The 17,111-nt window shown below is 38.4% G+C and overlaps 3 protein-coding genes across 3 annotated transcripts; 2 read left to right on the top strand and 1 right to left on the bottom strand.

Moving 5' to 3' along the window:
• Positions 1–1,671: 1,671 nt before the first annotated feature.
• On the bottom strand, positions 1,672–4,409 carry LOC112575516. Its single transcript, XM_025257437.1, has 3 exons — positions 3,537–4,409; positions 3,220–3,281; positions 1,672–2,939 (listed from the first exon to the last, which is right to left on the bottom strand). Exons 1-3 carry the CDS (start codon positions 4,034–4,036, stop codon positions 2,536–2,538), a joined length of 966 nt encoding a protein of 321 aa, XP_025113222.1. The 5' UTR covers positions 4,037–4,409; the 3' UTR covers positions 1,672–2,535.
• Positions 4,410–8,122: 3,713 nt separating this feature from the next.
• LOC112576024 lies at positions 8,123–10,187 on the top strand. The gene is made up of 2 exons (XM_025258223.1): positions 8,123–8,266; positions 8,900–10,187. Exon 2 carries the CDS (start codon positions 8,936–8,938, stop codon positions 9,797–9,799), a length of 864 nt encoding a protein of 287 aa, XP_025114008.1. The 5' UTR covers positions 8,123–8,266; positions 8,900–8,935; the 3' UTR covers positions 9,800–10,187.
• Positions 10,188–11,970: 1,783 nt separating this feature from the next.
• LOC112575132 (deoxynucleotidyltransferase terminal-interacting protein 2-like) lies at positions 11,971–16,492 on the top strand. The gene is made up of 7 exons (XM_025256738.1): positions 11,971–12,183; positions 12,819–13,064; positions 13,315–13,378; positions 14,339–14,428; positions 15,246–15,410; positions 15,996–16,102; positions 16,376–16,492. Exons 1-7 carry the CDS (start codon positions 12,059–12,061, stop codon positions 16,473–16,475), a joined length of 897 nt encoding a protein of 298 aa, XP_025112523.1. The 5' UTR covers positions 11,971–12,058; the 3' UTR covers positions 16,476–16,492.
• Positions 16,493–17,111: the final 619 nt, after the last annotated feature.

Genomic DNA, 17,111 nt, shown 5'->3' with positions numbered 1-17,111 from the left:
CGTTGGTGCCATCTCATTGCCTAGTCTCGGGAGGTACACGGGGAGGGAGCGAGGTGTACCATCAATCTGCAATTTTGCCTTACAATTCCCATACAAGGGAAAGGATGTTTGTGTAACATTCTTTGCTGATGTAAAATAATAATCTTCCCATCGTTGGAGAAACCCCTTCCTAAAAAATAAAGAAAGGTTCAATGTGTCAGACGGTGGATGATACCGCATGCAGATGCGTGCTCTCTCTCTCTCTCACACACACACCCCTGTATAAGTCCATACCGAAATGAGAAGAAGAAATAATCTTACCTTGTATCAGAAGTAAGCTGACCACTTGAAATGATCAAAACAATTTGCCTCTGCAGGACTGATCTCTACCTATGTCGCCAGAGAACTGATTAATGACAACGTGGACAACTGCTATGAACTTGTGCGACTCTTGACCACCTCCCCTCTAACTAGAAAAATTCAAACCAATCCCATTAGCTGATGTAGACGGTCCACCTGGTGATATTACGAAACCAGTCAACCGGCCGTAGGACACCTTAGGTACGGCCCGTCGTCAAGGTGGAGGTGCCAGACCATCCAGTCCTCAACCTCGCCTCGGGAAACATCAAAGAACAAAAGAGAAGACAAGTCAGTGAGCACCCTGGTTAGCAGTCATCACCGTCATCGTAATTAGCGAGGTGTTGGCACTAATCCGTCAGGTGAGCGACAGGTAGAGCACTGCGGGTGGCTAACAGCTCACCGACCGTGCGATAGCTACGTCACGGTGTGTGATCGGCTCCCGGAGGCTCATTATTTTTTATTTATTTATTTATTTATTTTTGTACACGTCTGAGTGAAGGGAAAAATTTCGGGACCCTTCGGAAGCGTGACGTCAGTGACCTCGGCAGTCAGAGGAACCCTTCAAAGATTGCCAGCCATGAAGCTTGTTCTGGGGCTAGTTCAACAACTTTTAAACACCATGAAGGGCTGAATAAAATTAATTGCGACATGCAAAATAACTCAAGGCCTAAAACTGATGACTGGTAAAGGTCAAATAAACGAGGGCCCAAAACAACCGAAACAATGTCAAACTACAGGTAGGTTACATTAGTGAAGATCGCGAGCACCGTCTCCGTAGCATAGGAGTTATCTTGAGAAAACAAAAACAGACTGATTAAAATAAACAATTTCAGTAAGGAAGTAAACATTGATTTCTTCTATTTTCTTTTAAAGACTTGATTATATATATATCTTGAAAAAATAATTTTTCAGTGCAGATCAGATAACAAACCAAACACTGAAGAATGGGAGATAACAAGCAAAACCTTTTTTTATGTCTTACGTCCCTTTGATTACTTTATCCTCTGCCAGTTTGAATGAGTTGCTTAGTGTGGCGTCTATGTATATAGTCAAAATGCTCAGGTTATAGTGCTAGAAGATTTTTTTTAAATCATCGAAAACGAAAATGTAAAATGTCCTTGCACTTTTATTAACATTGCAGTCATATAGTGAACATTGAATGTACTACAGCAAAACTTAAAGCTAATACGGTAAAAGATGGACAATATTATAATAAACGTTAGCAGCACTAAAAGATGCCTTGTTTTCAAAGATGAGCATTGAAATAATAATAGTAATAATAAATTATTATATTATTATTATTATTATTATTATTATTATTATTATTATTATTATTATTATTATATTTATTATTATTATTAAAAAAACAGCGAAATTGTAGCTTATTCTTGAACCGAGGAAGTATAAATATGAATTATCTTGAAACAGTTGAGAAAATTCATGAAACAAAAGGATGGACACACTTCTTATGAGGAGTTGAGTCGACTTCCTGTACACGGACAGATAAATCCAAACAAGCTGTAGAATGGTTCTACATCAGAAAAAAGGAAGATTGACTGGTCAGTAAATCAGAAAGTGTGACGAGATCCGTTCATCAGAAAAGATAATTGTTAAGAAATGGAGACAAGTATATTCATTTAAAAAAAATACTGACAAGATGATCAAGAAGGGCAATAGGTTGGTTGTAGATACCATTAGTGAGAAGTGGTCTGAACAGTCATAAAACTCTCAAAAACATAGTTATATGGAACAACAAAAATTAACTAAAGCTATATTTGGTGAACAGACATAAATGGTTATATTGCTCATTACACATTTCAAAGCCTTAAGATGCCCTGTAGGTAAACAAAGATTAGTAGTGCTACAATAAAAATACACAGTAATACAGCAATATGACCTGACTCCAGTCAGAAGTCAAATATGTGGTGAAATTATAGATGTGTTACATTTTTCATACACAAACATCCAAAATATTTGTACAACGCAATGTATAAATTGTATACAAACAAAGACAGTGGACAGGTGTAAAGCAACCTTTGCTTTGACCAAAAATGGTCGAGCAGATTCACAGACACCAAAATCGAAAATAAAGCGTTTGAGGACTTTTTCTGACCTGAAAATCCATACTATTGTTTATTGTTTATGTAATCTGACCACGTGACAGTTCTTTGAGCCCTCGTTGGATGTTTCGTGCGCTCAGTCTTCTCTCTGTATCAGCACCACGGTGAACGTCGTCCACCACCCTCCCCTGATTCGGCGTTTATCACGTTCTGTAACAATCCTCACCTGCTGACCCTTCACCACCCTATCTGCCCCGTGGCAAGTGGAGAGCTCTATATTTGTCGAATATTTCGAAAAACAACCGGTCCTTGCATGCCCGTTAACTTCAATATGAACGTTTGCGGCGGCATCACCTGAAGAGGCCCCTATGGTGGCCAGAAAGAGATAGAGGCCAGTGACAGGGGCCGTGAAGATACCCGTTGTCGAGTCATAGCCTCCCCCTGCATTGTACTCCACTCTGTCGAGTACAAGGGTTTTGGGGTTCGGAGCATCTACGTCGTTGGTTAACCTTGCATGAAATCCAATCAGATCGACAGAAGCTGTATAGAAAAACAAAACAAAACAAAATCAAGACAAGGATAGGTGTAAACTGATGGGCGGCGATCAAGTAGGTGACATAATATCTGACTCGAAATTTTCGTTAAATTTCACCAACATTAGTTTTGCAATCCTTTTCAGGTAAGTAAATCTCCAGCCACAGAAAATGTACGGTCTACAGGTAAACTCACTTTAAACGAAAATGCACGCAGCTTGTCTTTTCTAGATTAGATAAACAGTATTAATTAAGACAAAAAGAGTGATTAATGGCAAACTACGTACTGCGTCTTATGACCATCTGCACCAGTTCCTGGTCTTTCTGTTGAAGTTGGGTCACGTGAGACCAGGGCCGTGCTTAGGGGCAGGCGGACGAGGCATCTGCCTAGGGCCCCGCGCTATTGAGGAACGTTACAAATAAATTAATCGTAGGCTTATATTGTAATGTGTATCAGCGTGCTGTCAATGATAAAAGACGAGATATCCCTGAGGAAAAAAGTGACTTTAGATCCCAACTAAAACCGTGTGATCGTGGCGTGAGGGCCCCGCACATGCCCTTTGCCTCGGGCCCCGCGGGGGCTAAGAACGAGCCTGCGTGAGACGTTAGCCGTTCTTCGAGTGTGGAGCTGCGCTTGGACAGGTTGGAGTCCAGGTTAGTCGTCTGTGTTTGAAGCATCCGGACTTTTTCTTGCAAGGCCGTGTGCTGCTCCTCGTACTGCGCCCGCCGCTGGATGACGTCAGCGGACAAAGCCTGCAGCTGTGAGTAGATGGAGCTGTTGTCTGACTGTAGCCCCGCCATCAGATCACCAACATTCAACAGCTGTGTGTAAATTGAGTTGTTTTCCGCTTGTAACCATGATGTCAGGTCTGAAACTTTCAACAGCTGTAAGTAAATGGAGTCGTTTTCTGCTTGTAGCCCTGAGGTCAGGTCCGAAACTTTCAACAGCTGCGAGTAAATAGAACTGTTTTCCGCTTGTAATTTTGTCGTCAGGTTTGAAATCATCAACATCATCGACTGCATCCGCTCGTGGCGAGAGTCGGTGTCTTCCATTCGCAAGCGCATCTGTGCTCGAAGAGCCTCGTTCTCGTCCTGCAGTTTCATCGTGTTCGTGGACAGCTGCGACACCTGCAGCTGTAACTGTCCTATCGCCAGCTGCTGTTGCTGAAGTGCTGCGTGAGACGGCGAAGCTAGACTCCTGCTCCTTTGTTGAAAAGTTCTTTGTTGCACTCTGAAGCTCCTTGACAGTGGATTTTAACTGTCTGTTCTCTAATTCGAGTGTTTCCATGGCGATTGCAAGCCGTGTCATCTGAAAAGAACTGGCTTCATTTATATCACGTCGTCTTCTCATCAGTTGCAGTCGTTCTTTTTCATCTTGAAGGCTGCTTGAGCTTCTTTCAGTTAAACTGATATCAGCTGCTTGATCAGAAGTTGATGAGACACGTGTTTCCTTTGGCTCATTTTCCCAGAAACGAGCAAAGACTGTGACATTTGATCGTGACCCTTGAGATGCAGATGGAGAAAATGATTCTGATGTTCCTGGTTCGAAACCCTCACTGTCCTCACCTAGCCTACTAGACCTCGGTGTAACGCTCTCCGTGCGACCGTATGTCACGACGGTAGTGTCGCACTTCACCAAGATAATTATGAAAATAACCAGAAATATGGTTAACATCTTCAGCTCCTTCTGGTCTGCTTTTTTGAAAAAGAAAAACTGAAACATACATAAAAAACCAATGTATTGGCAGTAATCTTTAGGGTCAAAGGTAATGCTTATGTATTCTATTAAAACATTAAGGAAGGAGTGGAAGAGAAGGAAATGTCACATGATTGTGACTGCTCCCTTGTTTCTTCAGAAATTCATCTTCGGCTAGAGACAAAAAGCTGTCAATATGCTATGTCCGATGATGAGCCACACCTCATTAACCATTTGGCTTTTATTCCTTTTTTTCCATTTTTTATGATTATTACTTAAAATTTTTGACTTATTGTGTTGTATTCGTTCAAACCTTTGAAAGTTGTCATGGGTGTCCCTACACTTTTGCAACTCACAAACAAAACATCAAGTGGCCCGCATTGCAAAGTTATTCATATGCGTAGTGTCATCTGTTTTTTCGTTAGTCACGGTTACTGGCAATGTAGGCAATAAGGTGAGAAATCACACACAAAATGATCCAGTGACAGGGAACATGAAAGAAACAGAGAACAAAATAAACGAAGCAGAGAATGAAGACGATGATCGCAAAGAAGAAGATGTATTAGTGGTGGTGTTAGACGAACTAATGGAGTGATATTCGTAGAAATGAACAAACTACTCTCAACCATCGACGAAAAAGGAATAGTAAAGGATTAATTTAAGAACAATAAAAAAAATAGTTTTTTTTTTACTATATTAAGTTAGGAAACATGCCCGATGAAAGCACGTTTCATCGAAATATTGAATTACTAATTAAATACATACATGATATTTCAAATAAAGTTCAGGAATAATATTCATACCTATGTTGCACCTTGTCTCCCTTGGGAAGCTCTACCAGCTCCAGTGAGCGGCCAGTCAACAAGTGCAGCAGTTGATGTAAAATGAGAGAGGATATCTCCTCTTCTTTACCTGAAAAATGCTTATTTTCATCTTGCTAGTAAAGCTGAATGTCTCTGGAAAAGTGATAAGTAAAATCGTGACGGCAGTTCAGATTATAAATAGTAACGGCTCTTAAAACTGTTACTTGTTGTTTCGTAAATATCTGTGAGGAGGGAGGATAAATTGCCCCCCTTCTCCCTTGTGAAGCTCGACAAATGCAGCAGTTTACGTAAAATGAGAGAGAGAGAGAGAGAGAGCATCTTGTCTCCTTTCCCTGAAAAAGATTTATTTTATTAAATGTATGAAACTGAATGTTTCTGGAACAGTGATAAGTAAAACCGTGAGGTTTTTAAAAACTTGTTATTTCGCAAATATCTGTAAGGAAGGAGGATGATCTGTTACGTCCATTTTCATAAGTGGGCCAGTGTTCACTTCTTTCATAAACATGATCGAATGATATGTCCTGGGGCCGTATTCACGAAGCCATGATAAGTTTACCATCCAAAGATCAAAACTACAAAATTAAGGATAAGCGCTTTGTCTCTGTGGTTGTAAAGAGTTGTCCAGACTCTGTGGATGTTATAAAGCAGTGGTAAAGATATCATGGGATAAACTATCATTAAAAAATACCCGAAAACACTGGACAGAGCATCGTGATTTCAGAGACAGGCCTTTTTCTTCATGTTCTTATTTTCTCCGTTGCAACGACTTATTGCGACGGACTACGGTTTTGCTGTGAAGAATTCGTTTTCTTTTTTAATTTTTTGACAGAACTTAAAGACAAACATTTATGATTATTTCTATAAAAATCTTTTTGCTGAAGTCATAAGTCCTAAATTAAAACAAGGAGTCATGCTGTTCAGTTTTCATTTGAACATTTTTGAACATTTTGAACATTTTATTTAATGGCTATAAGCCCAGGGGCATTTTTAGCCATAACCTCACAATCACAAAAAACACAATGACAACTCCATCGCAACAACAAACTCACTACAGGTGACGACAACATAGCAAACACATGCAAATAGACACATGGCACCACGTATAAATACATACAGATCATCCAAACAATGAAAACACCGTTTGAACAAATTTGCTCAAATCAACAAGCACACGCCTGGAACCAACACTCATCAGCTGCTGAAACCCAAATTCGCTCGGATGATATACAAAACACACCGGAAGTAGCGTTCTCCGCGAGGCAACCAAAAAATGGTGGGTACACACAAGCAAATAATGAAATTCATCGCCTACCTCATCTAGATTACACAATGGACATGTTCTTAAATATCTGGGTATACCGCTATATCTTAATTGCTGAATAGGGAGTTTATGACAGCTTAGTCTAAATTTTATTAAGTTTGATCTCAGAGCTGGTGGCAGGTCTATTAAGTAGTTTTCAAAAATGAAATATTCTTTAAACATTCTGTAAGCGGTGCAAATCGCATTTGTATATATTCTGAATACAGTTTTTTGTTAATGTTCTGTAATTAACCTGTTTTCTGTTTCTGCATGGTTAAATTTTATGTTTCACTACTTGTTTATGTAAATACAGACTTAAAGCATCTGAATAATCGAAACGTCTCTCATTCTCTCTCTCAGGTTGGTTTTGACTGATGGCAGTGTTGTGACTTGTGTACTAGTATGACTTGTACACTGCTCGCAGCGCTTGTTGATCGCGAATTGTAACAGAATTATTAATTAACGGATGGGTTTTAGAGGCTGTAATTTACAGGTTACTTTTATATCATCTCTTTCTATCGATATCTGTAATCAATCGATCTGTTAGTCTTTAACCAGCTCCCCAACAATCACCCCCTATCCGTCTTCCCATACATCGTAAATATCTTTTTACTTTTTAAGAATTTCTAAGAATTTGCAAATTTTTGTTTGTTGTTTATTGAGGGGTGGTGGTGGTATTGATAATTAAGATGTGCTTGATAATATATCTACCCCATCCTTATAGTAGAGCAATCTGCATTTTTCATGTTCTTAAAAGATCTTGAACCTGATCTCTCTCTCTCTCTTTCTCTCTGAGTCTCTCGATAACAGGCTTGTTAGAGACGGTGACTGAAATACCTGTTTAAAAATGTTTGAAAATGTTTAATAGTCTCGACGAAACGGAAAATATACTTTAAAATGATTTCAGAGTTGTATCAGCTTAAAATTTTCACTAAATATTGGGCAGCCAAAGTACGTAAACCTGCAAATACAGAGGAAAAGCCTGTATTTAAAAGTCAGTAGTGTTTCAGCACAGAAACTGTAGCCCCTAGCGAAGACCAAGACAAAGACGGAAAGAACGATACAAATACGAAGTTTAATTTAAAAATATATATATATACCCAAACACGAATACACACACACGAAAAAAAACAAAACCGGATCAAATAAAAACGGATAAAAATTACACATACGAGAATGCACACCCAGGACGTGCACCAAAGGCGTACACAAAAAGCCTGAAATAGATAAACAAAAGAACGAGGATCACAATGAGGCAACCGTCGTCTGTTGTGAGCTACCTTACTGAAACAGGAGCTGAGAGAAAGGCAGGACTCGACAAAATCATGACAGCGACACAGATGTTAACGACAGTTCTCTTCAAACAATTCCCAGAGGTCGTCAACTCTCGGAAACGAAGGAAGGAAGCTATTATGAAGAACAAGGAGCTCTTGTTTCAGCCGCATGCTAGGCGACATATTTTACCGAATGCATCTCACTTTGCACTACCAACTGGGCTTGAACAGGGAAGTAAGGTAATGTGGATTCATTTTTGAATGTTTCTGCATTTTATTAACTAACCAGTAGTAATTGAAACTTTTAAAGAAACTTCTCCCCATTCCCTTGACAGATGTATAGCGTGAATTTTATATGGTCAACCCTCCATTGATGCTGAATGGGATGCTTTCATGCAATCTCTGTGTCTCTGTCCCTGTCACTGTTTCTCTCAGTCTTTCTCGATCTGTACGTGAAACCTGTTCAAACGTTCGGCCGTTGGAGGTTTCTTTGTTCCTTACAGTGTGAAATCAAATGAAATGGAATACTTTCTTGCCAAAACAATCAACCAGTCATCTTTCTCTTACTCTATGTACCTTTTCATAACCTCCCTCTGCTTTCCCCCTGCCCCATCTCTCTCTCTATAATAATTCAGACAATAACTAAACAAAATGTATGATTATACAGACAGGCAGGTAGGTAAACACAACATGCTTTCTGGATTTTTCTCATTCAATATATCTTTCGTTTTTTATTGACCAGTCATGACATTTGTTGTGTTTTTGTGTTATTTCCAGTACTATTTTTTGTTTGAGTTCCTCTATTGTTTTTTGCTGTTGTTTTGTTGACGTTTTAATGATGATCATTCGTTTTTGTTTATATGCTTGTTCCAGTATTTCCTTTACAAGAAAACCTAACCATCTCTAACAATGTCAGCCCGACTTCTGGCTTCTGTAACATTTGTGCTGATCATGGGCAGCGCCATCGTCATCATCCACGATCGTACAAGACACTTGACAGCGAGGTCTAGTCGCCTAGGTAACGACGGCGTTTTCACGGAGACGACAATGGACACTGGGGATGATGATGTCCCAAAAGCTGCCGGCAATTCGGAGTCAAATGCCGCAGCTTTCCCTCTTTTTGTCAAAAGTGAGACAGATGAGAAGAATTCTTTCCAGAGTTTTGCTGGTGAAGATGATTTCAGTCTAATTATGAATAATCTAAATGCCGCTTTGAAGGAAAAGGTTATGGAACGAGAACTAGTGGAGGCAAGAAGATCGGCCAGAAGACGACGTAGTGTGGATGATGCAGGTTCCTCCCAACTGACTCACCTGACCGTCGCCTTGAAAGCACTGGAGTCAGAAAACACCCAACTGAAAGCCACCGTCAAGGAGCTCCAAGGAGCGAGCAGGAAATTCATGGCCAAGGCGCAAGAGATCGAGACGAAGTCCAACTTGGCCATCTCGCAGCAGATGACGCAGGCAGCTGCAGCACATCAGCAGCAGCAGCTGGCGTTAGGACAGCTGCAGCTACAGCTCTCGCAACTGTCCACAAAGACGATGAAACTGCAGGACGAGAACGAGGCTCTTCGAACGCGGCTACAGAGCTTGACCTCTGACGTCACTGCGGGTGAGCGTCAACGGTCAGCCTTGCGCGAGAAGGTGGAAATGCTGCAGCTGCAGGCGAGTGTTCTGGCATCAAACGTGTCGGAAATCAAGTCTGGCAGCACACAAACCGTTCCTCGTGAACCAGAATATTCGCTGGCGGGACGCCGTGTTCCACAAACAAAATAAGCCTTACCTATCTGTATCCAGCCTTACCTATCTGTATCCAGCCTTACCTATCTGTATCTAGCCTTACCTATCTGTATCCTGGTTTCAGCAAAGCCAGTATTTGTCTACGCAGTGATAAGTCTGCCAGGAAACACTACCTATCTGCTATTGCTTGAAAAGCAAGTTGCAAACGTTTATGTTTAAGCAAGGTTCAGAATATGGCTCATTGAGCTGTTAACTCAAACTTAGCTAGTCTTAGTGCTTTAATATAAAAATGATTAAAATAACTGAAATTGATAAAGATATTATTTATAGTATTAAGTCCTTAAAAAGTATTTTGAGTCTCAGAAATATTTTTGTTGAATGAAAAAATATTAAAAGTTACATATACATATGTGGAAAAGTATCTCTCGCTTTGTGCGTGCCTGCGCGCGTGCGTGCGTGTGTGTGTGTGTGTGTGTGTGTGTGTGTGTGTGTGTGTGGTGTGTGTGTGTGTGTGTGTGTGTTTACTTTAAAAAAAACACGTACGTGTGTGTGTGTGTTTACTTTAAAAAAACACACGTTCTTTAGACACTTGATTTCTTGAAATGTGATCTTATCTCTTCCCCCCTCCTCTCTCTCTCTTACACAAAACCCCCGATGCCTGTGGACAGGTGTCACATACATATAGAGTGTCCCTAGACGAGATCTGAATCCCAGGTCGGACACTGCAGTGGTGACAAACTTTAATTTGATAATTGTTGGTGGTCTCGCACTGTGTGTGTGGGAGTGGGGGGGAGGGGGGAGGTTAATTTGATATATGACCTGTTATATTGTTATACTATATAATACTTTTCGCAAAGTAACGGTGTGCGTGGTTACGTACCCTAGCATGGAAAGCTCACGAATCCAATAGGTCAATCGCCTAATAATAAAAATTTGATTCTTTGAAACGTGAAGGGTGAACAACAACAACAACAATAACAACAATAACAACAACAACAACAAGACGAAGAAGAATCATATTTTCTGAAAAGATAATTAATATATATGGGTTAATAATAATATTAATATATATGGCTTTATAATTGTTAGCGCTCAGTTCAAAAGCCACACGATTAAAAACAATATACAGCATTTGTCTTCCTCTATTTTCGCTCTTGGATCATTTATAAGGTTGAATGGTTATTCATAGTTTATGATATCTTTATTAATTTTTGATGCCTTCATTTTAGGTGTGTGTGTGAATCACAATACAGTGGAACCTCGGTTAGCGAACGCCTCGGATAGCGAATTTTTCGGTTAACGAACAAAAATTTCGCTAAAAATTTGTCTCGGATAGCGAACAAAATTTCGGATAACGAACAAAAATTTCGTTAAAAATTTGTCTCCGATAGCGAACAAAATTTCGGATAACGAACAGCCACGTGAACCACACGTGACCGACCAGCATGTAATCATTCGCGCTCGAGACAGTTACGATCAGTCGTTCCTTACCTGTGCGCATCCTTCTTATTTAGTGATTGTTGTGCTTTATTTTAATAAGATAATCCTCAATCATGGCTCCAAAGAAGATTAAGAGCAATTAATAGTAGTGAGGTAATGACAAGGACGCGGCCAACAAATGAATTGAAAAAGGAAATGATTTCAAAGTATGAAGGTGGCATGCGTCTGTCGGATATGTGATGTCGTCTTACCGAAGAGTTTTACAAAAAAAGGCAGAAGAAGCAGACACTGGACAAGTTTTTTTCTTCAACCTCAAAGCTACAGAAAAGGGAAGTCTCCCCGATTTTATAATGTCACGTGTGCTCATGGAGAGGGGATTCAAAGCAGTAATTCCACCCCTTCCTCCCCACACCTGCTTCCAACCACGCCGTCAAAACGGCAAGTTTTCTGTTTAAATGCTTTCGTTAATGTTTTTATGTTTATTTAACTCCATTTATATTGCATTATAACTGTTCTCATTAAAACAAATACCTATATATATACAGCCTGTAACTTTCAAATAGCGAGTCAACAGGGGCTGGGAACCAATTAAATCTATTTCCTTTATTTCTTATGGAAAAAAATTGTTTCGGATAACGAACATTTCGGTTAACGAACAGCTTTCCAGAACGGATTAAGTTCGTTAACCGAGGTTCCACTGTACATGTATAACTGATACCGGGACGAAAGGGCGCCAAGGGAGATTACTGATAGCGGCACTCCGAAGTTCTCGGGAGTTACTGTTCGTGAGACTCACGTTGTCGCTGGAAAAGACGAACAGCGTAGGAGGGAGACTTCTTTCAAGTAATTTTTTTAATGGAGTCCTTTTCTTCAAGTGATGACGAAGATGAAACTAACCCTGAGAATAAACGAATGGAGAATCTTGCTAACCTGCTGTTTCATAAAATGAAAAATGATGGTATTATAGCAAAGCTTGAAAGGTTTGTCACAGAATTTTGGTTTTATGATCAGCTGTGCTGTTAGAGCATGTTAAAATGAGATTGTGAATATTATGACCATGTTGAGTTATTGGCTGTTTAGTCACAATGTCAGGATTGTTAATCTCATCTCTTGTTTTTATTAGGTTCCTCTGTGTTTTCTGTATTTCAGATTTTTCTTCGTTTAGTACAGTTGTTTATTCTTTTATAGTTCATATGGTATTTGTCTGTTTTCCTGTCCCTCGTATGCTGTCCATGTTTTGCTCTTGTTCTTAAGCACTAGCAGCAAACTCCTTAGGAGTGTGAGCATGCGCTTTACAAATTTTGTACTTATTATTTGTATGTAAGAGAATGTGTGTATTGGAGAGCAAGGTAAGATTTTGATATCATTTTTTTACGTACATTGTGTACTTTCATAGTATTAATGTATTTGTAAAAGGTATTAGTTATGCTACAATAATTTTTTATTCATTTTGAGTTTCATTTGTAACAGTCGGTGTAAGTTGTGCACTTGTTTAGAGAAGTTTCACAATGTTATCACATCTACTGTTCATATATAAATGATGCATATACACTTAGGATTGGCACTCTAGCTCTTGTGTGTAGTAATCATATAACATAGTTACTACTTTTAACAGGCTAGAGGAAGAAGAAGCAGAAAAGAAAAAGATAGACATAGAAGAGGAGGTAATATTGGATGACCATCCACATGCTCTACCTGAAGACAAAGACAAGGAAGATGAAGGAAGCAGCTCAGATGCATCAGACTTGGATGACCATTCACATGCTTTATCTAAAGAAAAAGACAGGGAAGGTGAAGGATGCAGCTCAAATGCATCAAAATTACCTGAAACAAAACAGAAATATGAAGATAGCAACAAAGGGTAAAGAGTTATTATTTTTCAAGAAATGAGCAGAAACATAACTTAAGTGCAAATTTATTATATAAATTTTTTACACCACATTTAAAAACCAGTCATTTTTTCCATAGATTTAAAATGTATTTTAGTGTATCCCATTCTAGTTAGTGGTGCAGTTTCAATCATTTTCTCAATACTCCATGCAGCAATAAACAAGATAGCTTTTAATTGCACCGTCCTAGTCAATTTTTAAAAATATATTTATGTTGGACAGGAAAGAGAAGTACAGCTGGAATCCACCTACCATTGCTGAAATGCACAAACATCAAGCTGAAGAGGTATTTTAAACAAACTTTTGGGGGTGAGGGGGTCAATGTAAGTAATGACAAAAATAATCTATAATTCGTGCTGATTTGTGCTTCTACAAATGTGTTACCATACCTAAGGCCTTCAGTTCATGAGCAAAATAAACAACCAAGAGAGGGAACAGTTTTATTATCTTCTTGGTGGAAAATGTTTAGGATAAACCAAAAAGAAGATATAAGTACTGCTTATTCATGTGCAACTGTCAGATTTTTAGCAGATTTTTAATTTTGATTTATATTTATGACATTAAAACTATTCAGTTAACTTACAGTATATATGATAGATAGGTGTTCATGTCTAAGTTGACCTCACTGTGTTCCTTTTCAACATTTATTTTGGTAAGAAAGGAAATTTGTATTGGTTTAATTATTTTCTTCATACACATAAATAAATATTTAGCTTGGTTATCTTTTGCAAAGTACACACTTCGATGTTTTCTTTTTGCCATTGGACTTTGGCAATGGTAATCGTACTGTAGCAAAAAGGAGTACATTTCAGAGGCATCCACATTGCAGTCTGGAAGTATTTAAGCATTATTTTTTTTCCCCACTCACCAATATTGCCTTTTGGGCACATGCTTTCAGTACTTGTCAGTATTTTCAAAAAATTTAAAAGAGAGTATAAGGGAGCACTATATTTTTTCTATATTGTTAAATCTCCAATTTTCAAACAGCATTTTTGTTGGGAGTTAGGGGGCCTAGAAAGTCATGCACAGTGCAACATTAGGAATGTTTGTGCAAATGTTCATTTCTGTTTTAGTAAATCTGTGAAGACTATGTTTAGCAATTATTATATATATATATAAATGATTTCCATTTTTCTGGAAACTTATCTGTTAAGTTCTGCAATTGTGTTCTTAGTTCTGAATATGAATGCAATGCTATGCTTGTGCTGGCTTGATAATATTCATCATACTTCACTGCTGTTGTTAGGCACTGAAGGCATCAAGGCTCGATGCTCTGCAGAAGGAAACAAGTGATTTTCGCATGCTGTCTGCAAGACAGAAGAAGAAGCTGTCAAAGGTTTATACAATTTTAATAAACCATGTTCTTGGACCTATTGAAATATTGTTTTTCACTGATAGCAGATAACAAGTAATGTCAGATGCACTATGATGCATGTATTCTCAAATTTGGCCAAGGCTTTTCGACTTTACTTATGCCCCACCATTTGGAATTCTCTCCCCCTTTCTCATGAAACTAGCTCTGTCCAATTTCAAGTCCAATCTCGAAACCCACTTCTTTAAGAAATGCCAGCTCATTTCTCCATTTTCATCCATGCACTTTGTTCACGTTTGTCATAGTGCCATCTGTTTACTTATCTTGCTGTTTGTAGATGGCTAACCATTCGTTTGTTGTCTTTTGTTTACCACACATTGAGCTTGTCTTCATTTTTATTTGTATGTGCTATTATTAATAGTAAAACTCTAGTTTTGTGCCACTGGTAGTTTTTCTTATATAAATTATCTGGTGGAGTTTAGAAATCACTTGTATATCAGACTTAGGACTTTGCCTTTCTCGTTCATCCATCCTTTTCTCAGTTTCTGTCTTCACCTTCTTTTATTTTATGTTTATGTTTATAGTTTGAGTAATTTTGTTTTGCAAAAAAAAAAACAATGGTGTAAATGTAGCTGCAAAATATTCCTTAGTTTTCTTTTAAAACTTGTTACTTTTTTTTTTTATCAATCCCAATGTTTATTTAATAAATGTAGGTCCAAGATCTGCCTTGCAGTATGACTGCTGAACCTGTTTGTCTGGACCAATACAGTACTATCTTACCACTTGTTGATCATTTTGTCTTGCATAACTCTGCTTTCTTACATTTGGATTTTGTTTGTAGTCAGAGCGTGCTAAGTTGAGTAGCAAAGGCTGGGGTGGAATGCACGCAAAGGAGGAACCAACAGATGAAGAGAAGCTAGACCTGATGGTGCTGAAGATGAGGGGCACAGTAGACACCCAGCGTCATTACAAACACACAGATATCAAAGCTCCAAAGTTTTTCCAGGTGCGTGAGACTTTGAAACTTTTTAAGTTCCTTTTCAAAACATTGTAAAGCATTGTTGTCACAAGCAAAGCATACAAGCATGATGTGTTGGCATATAAATATGTCATTTTTGATGATGCAAAACTTTTGCGTTGGGGACAAATAAGCTCCGTTTAAGCATAAAACATTTTGCAGGCAAAATTCTCAGCATTAAAACAAACCTGAGTGTGGGTAGCACCCTTTTGCTTATTGCCCATGCTTTACGTCAGCCTGTGTAGCTCTTTATCTTTGCTACAGCTTCGTTCTGTATGTTTATCTACACCAGTGGCGCCCAGCATTTTCTTGCCCTATTGCCATACAGGACATGATATTAAATCTCAGGGTCAGAACATGGCGGTTTTGCCAGAATCATGATGTTAAAAATGAAATTTTGTTGTGTATAGTTATAATGAGTGGGCTAGATGTGGCCTGCGGGCCATAGGTTAGCACCCCTGGTCTATACTCTCAGTCTGTCTCTTTCCACTTATAATGAATTTTGGAAGGTTATCCATAATCAGTAGAAAATTAGCATTGCAGTTCATAGTTTCTTTTTTTTTTAAAATACAGTTTGGTACAATAGTCAGTGGAGCTCAAGATTTCCATCATAGAATCCCCAAGAAGAAACGAAAGGCTACAATGGTGGAAGAACTCATGGCAGACATGGAATTCAGAAAGTAAGAGATTTAAGAAGTACTCTTTCAGAATACAGAGTATTTTTCATGATAGAATTTCTGGTACATTCAGTTATTGATTTTTGTTTTTAGTGTTGTTATAAAATGCTCATTTCTGTAAATTTTATTTAAAGAGAGTGTACTTTTAAATCCTTTCAGGAATCATGTTTTCCACACATTATTTATAATAAAAGACTTTCCAGGTGGGTTTTTGCTGAAGACTTGCATCATTTTTTTATATGACTGATGTCACTAAATTTAATCTATATTTTGCAGGAAAACTAAGAAGAACTACCTGGAAGTAATGGAAACCAAGCGACAAGGCAAAGCAGCATACCAAACCAAACCTCCCAAACGAAAAAAGAAAACCAAATAAAGTATAGTATAAACAAGTTCCTGTTTTGCTGTTTAAATCAAGGCAGTTGTGTGCTTTCATTTAAAGATCATCCTTTGTTTGGTTGGGTTTTCTTTTTTATGTTTTCTTTTCACAAAAAGTTTAAATCTACTAGTTTTAGCATTCATGCCAAACTTAAGACATTTTTTTAAAAATCATTAACTTCACTCTTAGTTGTCCATACCATGTAATGGGGTAATGTATGCCTGTATTTAATGTCTAAATATTTGTATGGATGTTAGCATGTGGGTTTATTTATGGAAGCAATATGAGCAAATTATTTTTGAAATGCTCATCAGGGCTTCTGCTAAGGCTAAATTCTTTGGGGTCCCAGGGACCCCTTCTTCAGATTTTTAAGGGGTCTCTGTTCTTCGCCCAAGTAGAAAATTTTCATATTTTATGTAGGAAAATATGGAAATATGATTTTCGAGGTGTTCTACAGTATTTTTTTGTGGTGGCGATTTTTTTTTTTTCATTCAGTGCCTAAACCTAGTTTTCTGTCTGCCATTTTCCAATACATAGTTTGCACACCTGAGCTGGAACCATGCCACCCAAGAGTTGCCCAGAGACCTGTTGTGTCACAAAAGACTGACATTTCCTTTCTTAATCTAAATCAGA

Source organism: Pomacea canaliculata, linkage group LG11 (genome assembly GCF_003073045.1).
Source record: "Pomacea canaliculata isolate SZHN2017 linkage group LG11, ASM307304v1, whole genome shotgun sequence".
In the NCBI taxonomy this organism is placed as follows: Eukaryota; Metazoa; Mollusca; class Gastropoda; order Architaenioglossa; family Ampullariidae; genus Pomacea; species Pomacea canaliculata.
Note: the sequence above shows the minus strand (reverse complement) of the source record. Positions and strands in the feature narration are given on the sequence as shown.

Excerpts from the sequence above, each read along its gene's own strand:
- LOC112576024 (XM_025258223.1), top strand. The coding sequence starts at position 8,936 with ATGTCAGCCCGACTTCTGGCTTCTGTAACATTTGTGCTGATCATGGGC.
- LOC112575516 (XM_025257437.1), bottom strand. The coding sequence starts at position 4,036 with ATGAAACTGCAGGACGAGAACGAGGCTCTTCGAGCACAGATGCGCTTG. Across the intron at positions 3,282-3,536 it reads ACACTCGAAGAACGGCTAAC|GTCTCACGTGACCCAACTTC; the intron begins GTCTCACGCAGG and ends AGCACGGCCCTG. Across the intron at positions 2,940-3,219 it reads GCAGATGGTCATAAGACGCA|CTTCTGTCGATCTGATTGGA; the intron begins GTACGTAGTTTG and ends TTTTCTATACAG.
- LOC112575132 (XM_025256738.1), top strand. The coding sequence starts at position 12,059 with ATGGAGTCCTTTTCTTCAAGTGATGACGAAGATGAAACTAACCCTGAG. Across the intron at positions 13,065-13,314 it reads TATGAAGATAGCAACAAAGG|GAAAGAGAAGTACAGCTGGA; the intron begins GTAAAGAGTTAT and ends TATGTTGGACAG. Across the intron at positions 14,429-15,245 it reads AGAAGAAGAAGCTGTCAAAG|TCAGAGCGTGCTAAGTTGAG; the intron begins GTTTATACAATT and ends TTTTGTTTGTAG.